The sequence below is a fragment of the Ahaetulla prasina genome, chromosome 1 (genome assembly GCF_028640845.1).
Source record: "Ahaetulla prasina isolate Xishuangbanna chromosome 1, ASM2864084v1, whole genome shotgun sequence".
NCBI classification, from domain to species: Eukaryota; Metazoa; Chordata; class Lepidosauria; order Squamata; family Colubridae; genus Ahaetulla; species Ahaetulla prasina.
Genome location: NC_080539.1, coordinates 105902204 through 105919462, shown reverse-complemented (window position 1 = coordinate 105919462; position 17259 = coordinate 105902204). Strand labels below are relative to the sequence as shown.

The window sequence follows — 17259 nt, the reverse complement described above, 5'->3', positions numbered from 1 at the left end:
ACACTTCATATAGGGCCTTCTGAGCCTGGGAGTCCACAACCTTTGCAAAAATCAAATAGTGCTTTTTGCATTCTTAGGTAAAAAAAAAGACATTGGCTTTGAAAACTATGATGGGATGAACTCTAAAATATCTGAAGATTAGTTGAAGACAGCTATTGTAATTGTTTTTGTTTTTATAGTATTATGTTTTAATAGTTTGGTTTTTATATTATTAAATCTGAATTCCTACAATTTAAATACTGGCAGGCAAATATTTTTAAGTAAGTACATAAGTAAATGCATTTATATAAACTGATATTTAGACCCTATTAAGCATGTTAAAGGGACACAGTGACTCAGTGGCTAAGACGCTGAGCTTGTTGATCGAAAGGTCGGCAGTTTAGCAGTTTGAATCCCTAGTGCTGCCGTGTAACAGGGAGAGCTCCCTTTATTTGTCCCAGCTTCTGCCAACCTAGCAGTTTGAAAGCACGTAAAAAATGCAAGTAGAAAAATAGGGACCACCTCTGGTGGGAAGGTAACAGTGTTCCATGCGCTTTTGGTGTTTAGTCATGCTGGCCACATGACCACGGAATTGTCTTTGGACAGCGCTGGCTCTTTGGCTTTGAAACGGAGATGAGCACCGCCCCCTAGAGTCGGCAATGACTAGCACTTATGTGTGAGGGGAGCCTTTACCTAAGCACATTTGTTCTTGAACAGCTACATAGACACGGTTACAGTTTTCATGTTGGCCACCAGATGGCAGACTGATAACAACAAGAAGCAGATTTCAGTCATCGTGTTGGGATTTTCTTCCTAATGCATTTAGAAATGTTATGCGAATAATTTTTGGCTTAGGACCACAACTGAGCCCAAAATTTCTGTTGCTAAGGGAGACCATTACTAAGTGAGTTTTGCCCCATTTTACACCCTTTCTTGACACAGTTAACTGAATTGCTGCAGTTGTTAAGTCACTAATAGGATGAGACTATTGCCTTACACACTGTAAGCCGCCCTGAGTCTTCGGAGAAGGGCGGGATATAAATGTAAACAAAAAAAAAACAACTAACACGGTTGTTAAGTAAATCTAGCTTCCCCATTGACTTTGCTTGTCAGAAGGTCTCAAAAGGGGATCATATGATCCTGGGACGCTGCAACCATCATAAATATGAGTCAGTTGTCTGAATTTTGATCACGGTCAAAGCAACGGTCGTAAATATTTAGTCACTTTTTCCAGTGCCATTGTAACTTTGAATGGTCACTAAATGAACTGTTGTAACTTGAAGACTACCTGTGTACCAACAGGTTATTGAGGCTTTCCAATCTTGTTCCTAATTTATTTAATGCATTGCTAACTTATCCTATTATGGATGAACATTATGTAAGAAATAAAGGTGGAAAGATTATTGTAAGAATAATCTTACTATTATAAGAATAACAGGATAACAGAGTTGGAAGAGAACTTGGAAGTCTTTTAGTCCAGGGATCTCCAACCTCGGTCCCTTTAAGACTTGTGGGCTTCAACTCCCAGAGTTCCTCAGCCAGCTTTGCTGGCTGAGGGACTCTGGGAGTTGAAGTCCACAAGTCTTAAAGGGACCGAGGTTGGAGACCCCTGTTCTAGTCCACACACACCCCTGCTCAAGCAGGAGATTTTATCCCATTTTGGACAAATGGTGGTCTAATACCCTCTTTAAAAAAATGTCTTCTTAACCTTTTATTGAAAAGATGTGTATGAAAATGAAAGAAAAAAAATGCAAAATAAAATACAAGACTTTCTTACTGAAAAAACAAGGGGGAAAAGACCAGTATTGAGCTATTGGTCAGAACAAGGAAGGCTAGTAGGACTGCATTTTAGCAGGAGTGTTTTATACTTCGCCAGTTTGTCTTTTGGCATTGCATAGAATGCCGAGGAAATAGAATAGAATAGAATAATTTTTATTGGCCAAGTGTGATTGGACACACAAGGATTTTGTCTTGGTGCATATACTCTCAGTGTACATAAAAGAAAAGATACGTTAGTATCATAAGGTACAATACTTAATGATAGTTGTAGGGTACAAATAAGCAATCAGGAAACAATATCAATATAAATCGTAAGGATACAAGCGACAAAGTTACTGTTCTGTTCTCCCTCCCCACTTCAAAGAGCAAATGCAAGACGCGTGTCTCCCAGTCTTTTTATTTGCTACAGACCTGGTTTTCTTCAGCTGAGGAAATACTTGGCAGTGACCGTGCAAAGGCCTGCCAAGTTTTGAGTCCGTTATCTTGTGTCCAAGATCCGTTGCCAAAACTCACTGACAAAGTCTGTTAACCCTCCAACAACCGAGCTGCAGTGCACCCTTGGTAGCTTTTTTGTCCATCACAAGGGCCACATGGCAACTCCACCCACTTTTATACCCTGTGGGATGTGGCTCAGTGACTCAGCAATCTCTGAGCCTGCCACACATTTTCCTCTGCTGCGCACGCTTATCCTTACATTGCTGCCTTGGATCCACCAGGATTGATCGTCAGCAGCTGGGACTTGAGGCGTTGCCAGGGAGGAGGAGGAGGGTGTGGGAGAGGGAGGCCTTGTCAGCTCCTTCTCCTGGCCTGCAGCTGGAACTTGGGGCGGTGCCAGCGAGGAAGATCCTGGTGAGGGAGGCCTTGCTGGCTCCTCTCCCTCACTTTCTGAGTCACTCTCGTTCATGGGAACAGGCTCGAGGGCCGGAGTCACAACAGTGACAGTCATAAGTGGAAGGAGATGGGTGACAGGAACGATGAGAAGATTAGTAGTGCAGATTTAGTAAATAGTATGAAAGTGTTGGGGGAATTATTTGTTTAGCAGAGTGATGGTGTTCAGGAAGAAACTGTTCTTGTGTCTAATTGTTCTGATGTGCTGTGCTCTGTTGCATCGTTTTGAGGGTAGGAGTTGAAACAGTTTATGTCCAGGATGTGAGGGGTCTGTAAATATTTTCACAGCCCTCTTTTTAACTCGTGCAGTATATGAGTTGGGTTGCAGAACGAAACCAGACAGTTATAAAGGTGCAGATGACAAACTCAATAATTCCTCTGTAGAACTGTATCAGCAGCTCCTTGGGCAGTTTGAGCTTTCTGAGTTGGCACAGAAAGAAATGTGTGAAATATTAAGTGTTTCATATTTTGATGTTCCATTTTTGGCAATCCATAAATTTCCTAGGCATTCTATAAAAATTCTAATTTCCTGCATTGATGGTAACATACACACATTCATATTTCTAGGCACCTTTACTGTTCTTAAACTTTGTCACATTTTTTTCATAAACATGGAAAATTGAAACTTATTTTTCTTTATTCGAGGAAGGGGAAAAAACTTAAAGGGACATGGATTTAAAAGAAATTATGTATCTAGTTCTATCCATATTGCAGTTCAACATGAAAGGCATAAATTTATCATCATTTTTTCTTCATTATGACTGCAAAATTCTCCCAAGAAAATTCAGTTGATCCATAATTTTCAAGAACAATCTCTCCCTATGCCTGAAGAGAAAAGTTTTCAATCAGTGTGTGCTACGGGCTCTAACATAGCTACAACAATAAAAACATCAGTCCAAAAATAAAAGGCAAGAGCAGGGGTGAAATCTAAAAATTTTCCCTACCGGTTCTGTGGGCGTGGCTTAATTGGTGGGCGTGGATTGGTGGTCAGATGACTGAGTGGGCATGGCCAATAACAATAAATAATAAAAATAATAAACAAAGTATAAAAAACAATAAGAGGTATCAAAAACCAACTTTCACACTTTACACACACACACACAACACAACACAACACAACTGACTCACACACAATGTAAAAGCAGCTGCACTTCATACTTCACACTTCACATTTCACACAGCCACAAAAAGCTCAAAAACCAACTTTCACATTTTACACACACACAACTCATACTCACAAAATGCCATATACAGCTTTTTGAGATTTTTTGTGTTTGTGTAGTTAGAGTGAAACACTACAGAAACACCCCAAATCTCAGAAAGCTGCACAAATTTTATTTTATTTTATTTTATTTTATTTTATTTTATTTTATTGTGGAGTTCAACTCCCAGAGTTCCTCAGCCAGCAAAGCAGGAAGTCAAAGCAAGCTTTTTTTTTTCTTCAGTAGCTGAAGAAAGCATGCTGTTGCCAGCCCAAAAGAGCAGTAATTATAGGTAAGTGAGGAGGGGCAATTGGCTGGGCTTGGGTGGGGGCTCTTGTAAGTGGGGGCTGTTAAAAAGTGAGTTTAAAAACCTGTGAGGATTAGGAAACTCCTCTGGGATCGCCAGAGGAGGCTTTTAAAACCTCCAGTTTTTTTCTTCTTTTTTTCCCCTTCGGCTGAAGGGTTTTTTTTAAAAAAAAACTTTTAAAGTGTTCTGATGATCTCTGCTCAGTCCCGCGATCATCAGATGTTTTTTTTTTACTTTTCAAGGCATGTTTCAGCTTTGTTTCAGAAAAACTTTTAAAGTGTTCTGATGATCTCTGCTCAGTCCCGCGATCATCAGATGTTTTACTTTTCAAGGCATGTTTCAGCTGAAGAAAAACTTTTAAAGTGTTCTGATGATCTCTGCTCAGTCCCGCGATCATCAGATGTTTTTTTTTTACTTTTCAAGGCATGTTTCAGCTGAAGAAAAACTTTTAAAAGTAAAAAAAAAAAAACCTCTGCTGATGGTGCCAGGGATTTTTGCTACCTGTCCAGCAGCTGCCATCGCTACCTAATTGGGGGAGCTGGTGCGAACCGGGAGCATTTCACCCCTGGGCGAGAGCCAATTTGGTCTCGTGATTTCAATGGGACTATTTTAATCCAAGTTAGGCTTGAATCCAACCAATCCATTCTGTCAGGTTGTAAAATAGAATAGAATAGAATAGAATTTTTATTGGCCAAGTGTGATTGGACACACAAGGAATTTGTCTTGGTGCATATGCTCTCAGTGTACATAAAAGAAAAGATACCTTCATCAAGGTACAACATTTACAACACAATTGATGGTCAATATATCAATATAAATCATAAGGATTGCCAGCAACAAAGTTACAGTCATAGTCATAAGTGGAAAGAGATTGGTGATGGCAACGATGAGAAGATTAATAGTAGTGCAGATTTAGTAAATAGTTTGACAGTGTTGAGGGAATTATTTGTTTAGCAGAGTGATGGCCTTCGGGAAAAAACTGTTCTTGTGTCTAGTTGTTCTGGTGTGCAGTGCTCTATAGCGTCGTTTTGAGGGTAGGAGTTGAAACAGTTTATGTCCTGGATGTGAGGGATCTGTAAATATTTTCACGGCCCTCTTCTTGATTCGTGCAGTATACAGGTCCTCAATGGAAGGCAGGTTGGTAGCAATTATTTTTTCTGCAGTTCTAATTATCCTCTGAAGTCTGTGTTTTTCTTGTTGGGTTGCAGAACCGAACCAGACAGTTATAGAGGTGCAAATGACAGACTCAATAATTCCTCTGTAGAACTGGATCAGCAGCTCCTTGGGCAGTTTGAGCTTACTGAGTTGGCGCAGAAAGAACATTCTTTGTTGTCCTTTTTTAATGATGTTTCTGATGTTAGCTGTCCATTTGAGATCTTGCGATATGATAGAACCTAGAAATTTGAAGGTTTCTACTGTTGATACTGTGTTGTCTAGTATTGTGAGAGGTGGAAGTATGGAAGGGTTTCTCCTAAAGTCTACCACCATTTCTACGGTTTTGAGTGTGTTCAGTTCCAGATTGTTTTGGTTGCACCACAAGGCTAGTCGTTCGACCTCTTGTCTATATGCGGATTCGTCATTGTCTCGAATGAGACCAATCACTGTTGTGTCATCTGCGAACTTCAGTAGCTTAACAGATGGATCGTTGGAGATGCAGTCATTGGTATACAGAGAGAAGAGAAGTGGGGAGAGCACACAGCCTTGGGGGGCCCCTGTGCTAATTGTACAGGTATTTGATATGATCTTGCTTAGCTTTACCTGCTGCTTCCTGTTTGTTAGGAAGCTTGTGATCCACTTACAAGTCTGTTCCGGTACCTGTAGCTGGTTTAGCTTAGTTAGAAGAATGTCTGGAATGATGGTATTGAATGCTGAATTAAAGTCTACAAAAAGGACCCTTGCATAGATCTTTGGAGACTCAAGATGTTGTAGGATGTAGTGCAGAGCCATATTAACAGCATCATCTGAAGCCTTAATGTGTGGAGTGGGAATCTTATCCTGAAAACCCAGTAGTGGTTCTGCCTAATGGAATGCAAGAATGGAATATTGAATAAAATGTTGCTGTAGACAATTGGCAAGTAATATATTGGGAGAAGATGACAAGCTTACAGAAAGTATGAAATAATGTCAGCAAGCTGTAGATAATACATGCAAAATCTCCTCCAGTCACAAGGGGGAGCCAAATATCAGTTTCATAAAGTCTTTTCCAAACTTAGCTAATGCTGTCCAAAGGCCCCCACAGACAGCCAATGCTGCCTGTGGGGGCTGCGCACACACACACACACAAACAAACTTGTTTTGTTTATTCAATCTGTTTTAAATTTTGGTTTGTTAGATTTACAGTATATCCACCCTGCCATTCCTCCAAGAGCTTAAGTGATCCTATAACAAGCCTGTGAGATAACTTGGCATAGAAAATGGGCCAATGATATCAATTGAAGTCTCTGGAGCAGAATGACTAGAGATTCCGTTTCCCATTTTTGTCCTAAGCTAACATTTTAACACTATTTTATGCTGGTTATGAATTTCATGTTAGGCTGTGTTGTTAACAATAGGTTTAGCATTCAGAAACCGCTTGTCACATTTTCCAGCTGCATAGAACTTCTTTTCAATGCCTCACCTGAGGTTAGCAAAGTTTTAAATCCTATCTGAGATTATTCTGAGTTTCTCTGCAGAATAACAGAATTGGAAGGAACCTTGGAGCAGCGATGGGATTCAGATGGTTCTGTCCAGTTCGGGTGAATCAGGAGGCTCTGCCCACCCACCCAGACGTGATGTGCGAGCAAACAGGATGCGCAGAAGATTTTGCGCATGGGCAGAAGTGACACATGCTCACATTTGCAAACCGGTAGGGAATCCTACCTCTGTCTTGGAGGTCTTCTAGTTCAACCCCCACACAAGCAGGAGACCCTGACCTATACCATTCCAGAGCAGTCTCTTCTTAAAAGCCTCCAGTGATGGAGCACCTACAACTTCTGGTTTGATGGCAAACCTTCCTCTTCCTTTTCATCTGCAGTTAAAAGAATGTGTGATTTATTTAGGTTTTTTAAACTTTGCAGATTACAGGGTTTTTTAAAAACTCTTACTTGTTTTTATTATATAAACATAAAGAAGGAGAACAATAGACATATACAAAAAACTAAAGAAAAATTTAAAACATAAAGAGAGAAGGAGAGGAGAGGGAGAGGGAAGAAGGGAGGGAGGGAGAGAGAGAGTTGAAATAAATATAAATACAACAAAAATCTAAACCATCAAGTTAACTTGAACACACACAGAATAATATCAATTAAACCATCCACAACATCAATGGAAGGGTTGATTCATTTATAGTAAGTGAGTATTTGTTTTCCATCCAGAGTTTTAACCCACGTGTAACAGTTTTTCCACAGTCAATACTGTAGAGAACAACAAAAGCTAACAATGGCTTCCTGGCAACAGACAGACAACCCATTTTACCAATATGCAAGGTTCCTGCTCCCCCAGACTTTCACATAATATCTTCTCACACACAAAAATCATCTAGGGTAGCTGTGAAGAGCTGTGAGGATCAGAGTGGTTTCACACGTTGCATTAAACAAGAATGTTTAATGTTCACTATTGGCTTAGCCCAGTGGTAGTCAACCTGGTCCCTACCACCCACTAGCAGGCGTTCCAGCTTTCATGGTGGGCGGTAGGGGTTTTGTCCGATACTGAAGCACTTTCCTTTTTTAAAAAAATATAATTGACTTTTTTAAAAAAATTCATAGCATTATTTAAAAACATTTTCATTAGGTTTTCATAAAATTCCCCGTGACAATTTAAATTTCCGAAAATATACTATTTGTATTGCCAGCGCATAAGTTTAGTTCACGTTATGTAAGTGAAACTAAATGGCGCTATAGTGCGACCGCAAACAAAAGAGCCTCGTCCCAGAATAGCTCGCGCATCTCCCCCCACACCACCCAGCTGTAACAGATAAGCAGAGCTGGTAGCCAGCGCCGCCCCCAACCTCATTCCATGATGCGTGAGAGGCATGTGCAGACGACGATACACGGCGCATTACTGTGGAACCGGTGGGCGGTTAGAAAATTTTACTACTAACAGAGATACAAAAGTGGGCAGTAGGTATAAAAAGGTTGACTATCCCTGGCTTAGCCTGTTGTCTGAACCCAGCTGTTATGATTTCTAAACAACAGTTTGTGGCAGCTGGTTGTATGCACCAAACGAACTGTGGTTTAATGCACAGCTCATTATTAAATAAACTATAATGTAGTACTGTGTATGAATCCTGTTGTTATTTTTGCCTTGTATGTTTCAGGATCCAGTCTGCAAATGCATAGGGCAGCACCTTCCTATGTCAAGGTATCTATCCAGTGGTGGAATTCAAATTGTTTTACTACCAGTTCTGTGGGCATGGCTTGGTGGACGTGGTGTGGCTTGGTGGGCATGGCTTGGTGGGCACTGCAGGGGAAGGATACTGCAAAATCTCCATTTCCATCCCACTCTGAGGCCAGCCAAAGGTAGTATTTGCTGGTTCTCCGAACTACTCAAAATTTCCACTACCGGTTCTCTAGAACCTGTCAGAACCTAGTGAATTTTACCCCTGTATCTATCCCATTCTTAGATGGTATCCATACTTCCATTTGATATATAATAAAACTTGTGCTGAACCTCAGAAGATATTTACCATCTTGGAATAATGAGATCTTATATTTTGGTTACTATATAATGACTTGTGAGATTTTAGCTTTTGGAAGTGATGAATCCCGGCCACTGGAAAACCCAGACTGTTCTCACAATAATATAACCTAGTACAGACATAGCTGAAATATTTTTTTCCCTTGACTAAAATTCTGAAGTCTTATTATCTAATAAAAGTTTGTTGCCATTCAAAAGCATATACTAATTAATTCACTACTTAATGAATTTGCTGCTTTACTGCAGATTTTGGGTGTCATTTTTCATTTCATAGCTTCCTTATTTATACTGCTCAGTGTGGTTGTTTGTTCATGAACAATTTGTCAACATTGCATCCAGATAAATACCTCTAAGCTAAATGAAGAATGGACCACCAGTTTTTCTTGTAAAATGCACCCAATTTATTGTGATTTTATTCAGAATACAAGGTGTTGGATTCTATTGTACCATGAAACGTTTATAGGAAGTCCTTGTTTAAGTACCACAAATGAGACTGGCAATTTGGTCATTAAGTGAAGTGGTTGCTAAGTGGCACTGCAATTGTTTCTGATGTTATACCAGCTTTCTTTTTCTTTACAAAGCTGTGAAGGTTGTAATTATTATCAAATTTATTTCTCACCCATCTTGCAGATAACTCTGATAAATATGAGGATTGTTTGTAAGGTTATTTTTTTCACCACCATTACTAAATGAGACAATCACTAAATGAGGACTATATATTTCACCTTTTTCTAAGCCTTTTTCATGGGGAAAGAGTATCATAACCAAGTGAAAAATATAAGAAGGTCAGATTAAAGCTGACCAGCATTGTTTTCCTAGCAAGCAGTCAGCAAGATCTCAAGAAAACAATAAGAACACCAAAGGCAGGAGATCTTCCTTGTCGGTTATTCAGAGATAGATTGCCTCAGTTCATGAAGGTTCAGTGATATGTAACCAGTACCTAACATTCGAAAGCAAATTTGAAGTGAGACAAAGAAGACATCCTCTTTGTCATTCTTGCCATGATGAAATGAATAATCTAATGTGTTAATTATAAAAATCCCCAGCTACAGAAAGTCTGCCTTCCTTCATATTGGCACACATATTGTGAGTCAAATACAAAGGAGCGGAACTCAAATTGTGATATCATATGTTATATTTCATCATATGTTGTAAGTTATGTTTCATCATTTCGGTGTTGTTGAGATTAGGAACCAAGATCTATCTCCATAGTGCTGCAACAGATAAAACAGATCAATATAGTTTAAGCACCTTGCAAGATTGGGAGAACAGCAAAAAGGTTTTCCTATCGTGTCATGTCCAACTTTAGGGCACAATCTTTACCTCCATTTCTTGGTTGAAGGAATCAGTGTTATCCAAAGACTATTTCCGTGGTCATGTGGCCAGCATGGCTATATGCCAAAGGTGCACAGAATGCTCTTGCCTTCCCACCAAAGTGGTACCTATTGATCTACTTGCATTTGCATGCTTTCAAACTGCTAGTGTTCTGCCCCCCTCCCCACCTCACACAGAAGAACACAGGGGTGAGCGTCTAACAGTCATTTATTCTACAACCGACCTGAATTTCCTTTGTGGATAAAAGACTTGGCAGCTACAGTTCAAATGCCTGCCAAGTTCCTTATCACTGGCAGAGATGGGAGTCCATGTGTCTGTAGGCCGTTGCTGGGGCAGCCAAGAGTTCACAGAATAATTCCTTCTCACAGTCTAGGCCTTAACTCAAAAACAACCGATCCGAAGTTCATGCTTTGCAGTTTTTGTCTGTCACAGGGGCTACAGAGCAACTCCACCCGCTTTTATCCCCTGTGGGGTGTGGCTCAGTGACTCAGCACTCTCTGGGCCTGCCACACCTCTTCTTTTGCTGCGCACACTTCTCCTTCCGACGCTGCCTGGGATCAATCCAGGATTGATCCTCCTTGCCCTCTGTCGGTGGGGGCTCCAACATGCCTTCTTCCTGGCCTTCAGCTGGCACCTGAGGCGTTGCCAGAAAAGAGGGACCTGGAGAAGGAGGCTTGTCGGCTCCTCCCCCTCACTCTCAGAGTCATCCTCCTCCATGAGGACAGGCTCGGGAGCCGGAGCCACAACAGCTAGGTGCTGTAAGTACTCCGGTTGAAAAGCTCAGCGTCTTTCACCCCTAAGCCAAAACAATTTTGCTTTACACAATGGTGGATTGAAATGAGCATAATAATGTTGACCAAAGTATTGCTTATTATAAGCTGACCAAATTTACCCAATCTAATTTTGTAATGGAGAGGGGGAAAATTATTGTTTCAACTTTTTTTTTTTTAGTCTAAGAAAAAATGTCTACTGCCTAAATTTGTCTAATCTAGAGCAGAATGGTGAGCTTAAGAGGGATGGGTGAACTTCACTTCCAGTTCATTTCTTCCTTCCTTATCATGAAATCTCTTTTACTTTCATTGCCACCATAATTGTATGGTGAACCCTGGGTGAACCGGTTGTTAAATTACACCCCCCTCCCCGACTATCAAAATGGATCCTGGGCACTGCGCTGCAATGGAGAAATAGGCAATGGAGTGGCCAGCACGAGGGGAGGAGAATGAGCAGGGAGAAGAAAGAGGGAAAGCAGCTTCTTCCCTCCTGCCGGCCACTCAGTTGCCTGTTTCTCCATTGCAGCACAGCACCCAGGATCCACTTATAGTGGGGCGGGGAAGGTTTGAATAATATAACAACTGGTTTACCCGAACCGGTGCAAAGCGGCTGAATCCCATCACTGACCATAGTTATAATTAATCATTTGAATCTAGCTCAGTTTTAAAAAAGAGATTTGCACATGAGAGGAGGAGAGGTACAGCAAGAGGACAAGGTGTGATTAGCAACTATTCCTGACTTCTTCACAGTAACTGGATGGCGTGGCAACATACTCTCTTCCCATATCTGAAGTAGGCTTAACATCATAATTGATAAGGGCTGGATTTGCATATCATGCCGATCAGGGATGAAATGCTCCCGGTTTGGACCGGATCATGCGATCCGGTAGCGATGGGGGCAGGTAGTTTGGAGAACCAGTAGCAAAAATCCCTGCCCTCCCCCCACTGCCCACGCCTCGCTGTTCCTCTTCTCTGTTCCTGAAGCTCTCGGTGGTAATATAGCTGCAAACAGCCTTAAATGACTGCCGCGGCACTTCAAAGGGCCGCACTACAGCTGATCAGCGCTGTAGGCAGTTAGTAGACCAGTGCCTCTATTTTTGAAGAAGGTAGACCGGTGCCTGCCAAAAAAGGCACTTGATAGCCTGGGGCCTCTCAGTAAAAGGCACTTGGTAGACCGGGCCTGTCAGTAAAAGGCAATTGGTAGACCGGGGCCTCTATTTTTAAAGAAAGTAGACTGGGGCCTCCCAAGTTTTGTATACTTTATTATTATTTTTTATTATTATTTATTTATTTGTATACTTTATTATTTTTATTATTTATTATTATTGACCATGCCCATTCAGTCACCTGACCACCAAGCCACACCCACCAATTAAGCCACGCCCACAAAACCAGTAGGGAAAATTTTTAGATTTCATCCCTGATGCCGATACACAATACACTTGGTTTGGTTTTGGTTCAGCCTGTCCTTTAACCCAACAACATACGATTAAACGAATAATGGCATAGTTCCATGTATCAAGCAGCTTAATATACAACTGCAGAAGCCAATGTCCATGGCTTTGATACCAAGCAAAAAGGAGACAAGATACAGTTGATCAAGAAAGCTTAGCTTTTATTGCTTAGACATAATTGAAGCTCAAAGATACGGAACAGATTATTGATAGTTACATATTTCTTCCCATCAAATAATTATTTCCAAAGAGATTCATTTGTGCTTCTTATTTGCAAGTAGGATATGATCAAACATGGGGAAAATATTTCCTAATAAATAATTAGTGTTGATTAGGTTTTGAACATGCAACCACAGATAACATCTTTCACAAAGAACATTTCTTTTTTAATATACTCCCATTTGTCTTTCTGTTATTATTCCTTATTAATTTTTTATTATTCCTTATTCTGGTTGAAATATAGATGTGTTATTTTAAAAGCAAATGAGCTTTGATTTACTGATGTCACCAAGTAAAATTGCCTTCTACAATTAATCTCCGGTTCCTATTTTTCCTGATTAACCTGTATGACCTTTCAACCCTATTTTGACTCTGTTTGGTTGAAATGAATGGCTAGGCCTGGAAAATGCTGATCCCATTTGTCTATAGAGATTCTCAGTCATCCAAGTCATTGTTGCCCCAAAGGTGCTTTTTCAAGAGGCAACTGGACTTTCTGGTTTTTCCTTGAAGACGTTTCACTTCTCATCCAAGAAGCTTCTTCAGCTCTTGGATGAGAAGCGAAATGTCTTCAAAGAAAAACAAGAAAATCCAGCTGCCTCTTGAAAAAGCACTTTTGGGCTGATCTCATTTCATTACTAAAACAAAATCATTCCTGTAATAAATGTAGACAGTTAGGTTGCCTTGAAAATAATGGAATCAAGTTGGAATCCTTTGAAAGTGGACTTTAGCACTCTTCTCAGGAAAAGTAAAAGGAGGTGCAATGTACAGCAAACAAATTAACTAACTAACTAACTAACTAACTAACTAAATAAATAAATAAAGCATATACCCAAGAAAGTGATTTGGCGGGCGGGTGTGTGTGTGTCATGAAAGAGCAGAAAATGATGAGCTATTTAATTCATTATTGTTATTTAATTGTCAGGAAGAGGAAGACTTTCTCACCTCTTGATACCAAAATAGCTCCATTGACCTTCAGTTCTATGTGCTTTGATTGCAAGGTGTGTGGGGATGCTATTTTCCCCCCAACCGTATTTGCCCTCCCAACCATAGATTATTCCTCTTGATATAGATCAATTGCAGATGTTCTTGTAGAGAAGGCCTGGCATGTTATAATGAGCTTCACGGCTTTCCTGAACCAACGATAGGAAAACACATAAATCAAGGGGTTGCAGGCAGAATTAAAGTAAGCAAACCAAATAAGAACATCAAACACAACAGGAGGGGTAATGAAATCCAGCAGGCTGTCTACCATAGTGTCTATGGTAAATGGCAACCAGCAAAAGAGGTAGATTCCTACGGCGATACCTAAGGTTTTTGCTGCCTTCCTTTCTCTTTTTGCAACTCCTGTTTGATGTTTGCCCCCTCTGGGTTTTTTGTTCATGTTCCTGATCTGTTTAGCTTGTCTAGTTGCCACTATAAATATTTTGATGTATAACCCTATCATGATGAGGCAGGGAAAAAAGAAGACCGGGAAGTTGATCCAGCCCCAGAGTTTATTGTACAGCAGCTGACAACTCCCAATGCAGGGCAAGTCTTGCAGAAACTGGCCTAAGTCTTCCTCAATGCCTTTGCTGTAAAGGAAGATGGACGTGTAAACCACAGGAACCCCCCACCCCAGGGTGATGTAGATGCAAGCAACCCGTAGGGTGAACTTGGTGGGATAGAGCAAAGGATCACAGATGGCAGAGTGACGGTCGACAGAGATAAAACAGAGGTGGAATATGGAAGTCAAGCAAAAGACTGTGTCCAGAAAAGTGTGGAGCCGGCAAAAGTCATCTCCAAAATACCAGCAGCTCTCCACAGAGCGGATTGTGCTGAAGGGAAGGACTGTTAAGCCCAGGAGGAGATCTGCCAGGGCAAGAGAGAGTAGCAAGAAGTTAGTAGGGGTGTGAAGTATTTTGAAGTGGAAGATGGAAATCACCACCAAGAGATTGCCCATAATGGTAACCAACACACCAATAGCACAGACGCCGTAAATGGCTAACTGGACTCCAAAGGGATGGAGGGTTCTTGGGCAGGATCCATTCATCATAAAGCATAGCAAGACTGGCATAGTTTCTTCTGCTGTGGAGCTCATTTGGCTTCCGACTGCGTTAAATCTCTTTCTGCTACAGCAAACGTTCTGTAATAAAAAGGGAGGGATTATTTATTTATTTGTTTGTTTGTTTATTTATTTATTTATTTATTTATTTATTTTGTCATAACAGTGTATATAAGCACAAGCATGAAAGTAACTATATAATATATAAGCATATATATATAAGCACAAGCATGTAATAACTATATTAATTGGATATAATGAAAGAAAACAATAGCACAGGAATGGTAGGCACGTTTGTGCTCTTATACACAAACATAACAAAAAGCAAAACAAAAATATGATTATGTGAATCACGAGGCAGAGAATGTGATTCCCAACACTAGGAAACAATATGAGTCAGAGGTTGAAAGATTGCTACGGTAGCCTAAGGTGCTAAATGAAAAATGTGCCATCATTCCCTCTGGTATAATCCCATTGGTCCAGTATTCAACATTATTCAGCTCTTCTCTTTCTTGATTTGTCACTGTAGAATCATTCTTAGTTCTTATCTTTACCATCAATCAATATGCACATCTGTTACATCTTTTACTTTTTTTAATATATTAGTCTGAGTTGCAGGGGGATTTGAGCTGATGAGCTGCACTGCTGCTGTTTGGCTTCGTGTGGTCGTGCTACATCTTCATAATGGGTGTCAGTCTGCTGCATGTATGGATTGGAGGGGTTTGAAATGGCTAATGTTGCAGCTGTGGTCTGGCTTCTGGTCCTTGGTCGTGCTTCCTGATCAGTGTGGGTTTGGGTCTGCTTTCTGGATGGATGTGTGGTGGTGACATCCTGTGTGGACCTCATGAGTGTGGGTCTGGTGTCATTCCTCGTGTTAATATATATTTTATATATATATATATGAATGAATGAAAAGGTTTGTATATTTGTCCCATTTCTGTGATTATTGAGTCAGTGAAATTTAAAGATGAATTCAGTTTTGCTAGCTAGATGAGAGAGCCTTGGTGGCACAGTGCTTACAATGCAGTGTTGCAGGCTAACTCCTGCCAGGAGTTCGACCTTGACCGGCTCAAGATTGACTCAGCCTTCCATCCTTTTGAGATGGGTAAAATGAGGACCTAGATTGTTGGGGGCAATATTCTGACATTGTAAACTGCTCAGAGAGTGCTGTAAAGCACTATGGAGCTATATATAAGTCTAAGTGCTATTGCTTTGGCAGTTGGAGGTTGTACACAAGTTTACCTATTCAGCTTTTGAGACAAGGTCTGAATAAAAGTAACTAAGGATTTCCCCCCTCCCCATTTAATTTGTAACAGAGCTTTGGAACAACTGGATGTATCAGTATTGAAGGGTTCTATCCAGTAAGAGAAAGAGAAGGGAGAATTTAGATGCATTTTGGGGATTCCTATACAAGGGAATACTGCAGGAGGCAATTGGAGAGGATTATCAGAGCTCCTTGTTATAAAATGAATTTGATATTCTTTTTATTTTTATAGAGGGTTATGTGACAATGTGCACAGGAATGCCAAATAAGGATTTGTTCAGAGTGGTTTGGTCAAATCTTTGGAGATGAAGGAACAGAGGCAGATGCTACAGGAGTTACAACTTGATTCCATATGAGGAATGTAAGGCAGGAGGGTATTTGTGGCAGATCTCAGAGAAGGTGGACTCACTCACTGTTACCTGAATTACTCCTGTATCTCTCAATCCAGCCCCAGATTAACAGCAGAAAGAGAAAGGAAATAGGATGTCTTTGTTTGTCCAGACCACCAAGTAAAATATTTTTGTTTTCCCAAAAATGAGACCCTGTCTTATATTTTTTTGAACCCTGAAATAAGTGCTTGGCCTTATTGCCATGAGCTCAAAAGCCCGATTGGGTTTATTAATCAGGGGGTGTCTTATTTTGAGGAAAACAGGGTACATTTTTGCCACCCTTCCCTATGAAATCTGTGACTGAAGAGCCCTTCACTAGCAAGTTACCCACCCTGAATGGTATATATTTCTGGGTATTCTAATGATTTCTACCATCCCCAGGTTTCCTACCTACAACTTTTTCTTTTCGTCTTCTCTTCCGCCAAGTATATATTTGCATGATTCTCTCTTCATTGTTCTCTTCCCAACCTTACCAAATTGCTTGCCAGGATGGGTGAGTGGGTGGAGGGCATCTGCTTTTTCCTTTCCTGTAGCTTAAACAAGATTTCTGGGAGGCTGCATAAATCCATCCATGCCCAATATCTTTGTTTCTCTAGTTGGACAAATAAGATATTTTTTAAAAACCGCACAAGAAAATGGAGATAGACAGAAGAGAGCGGCTCTGTTTTTCAGAAGAAATAAGTCATATTGAAATTAGAGCCTCTCTGAGCCAGCACATGGAATGCTGTGCACATATGTATGATTAGCACATGACTGCACATTTGCTAAATGATATTTTTTTTTGCTTAATCTTGTATTTTTTTTCCTGCATTGCTGGAAACTGGGCTCTTTTTCTAAATGAAAGATAATAATCAATTATAATATGAATGAAAAAACAAAGAGTTGTTAAAATAAATAGATTTTATCTATCTAAAATAAATAGATACATGTGTGGGGATGAGATCCTGGTCGTCTCCCT

The 17259-nt window shown here is 40.4% G+C and overlaps 1 protein-coding gene across 1 annotated transcript; it reads right to left on the bottom strand.

Moving 5' to 3' along the window:
* Window positions 1-13658: 13658 nt before the first annotated feature.
* LOC131193446 (trace amine-associated receptor 5-like) lies at window positions 13659-14684 on the bottom strand. Its single transcript, XM_058173637.1, has one exon. The coding sequence runs from the start codon at window positions 14682-14684 to the stop codon at window positions 13659-13661; it is 1026 nt and encodes a 341-aa protein (XP_058029620.1).
* Between the last annotated feature and the right edge of the window lie 2575 nt (window positions 14685-17259).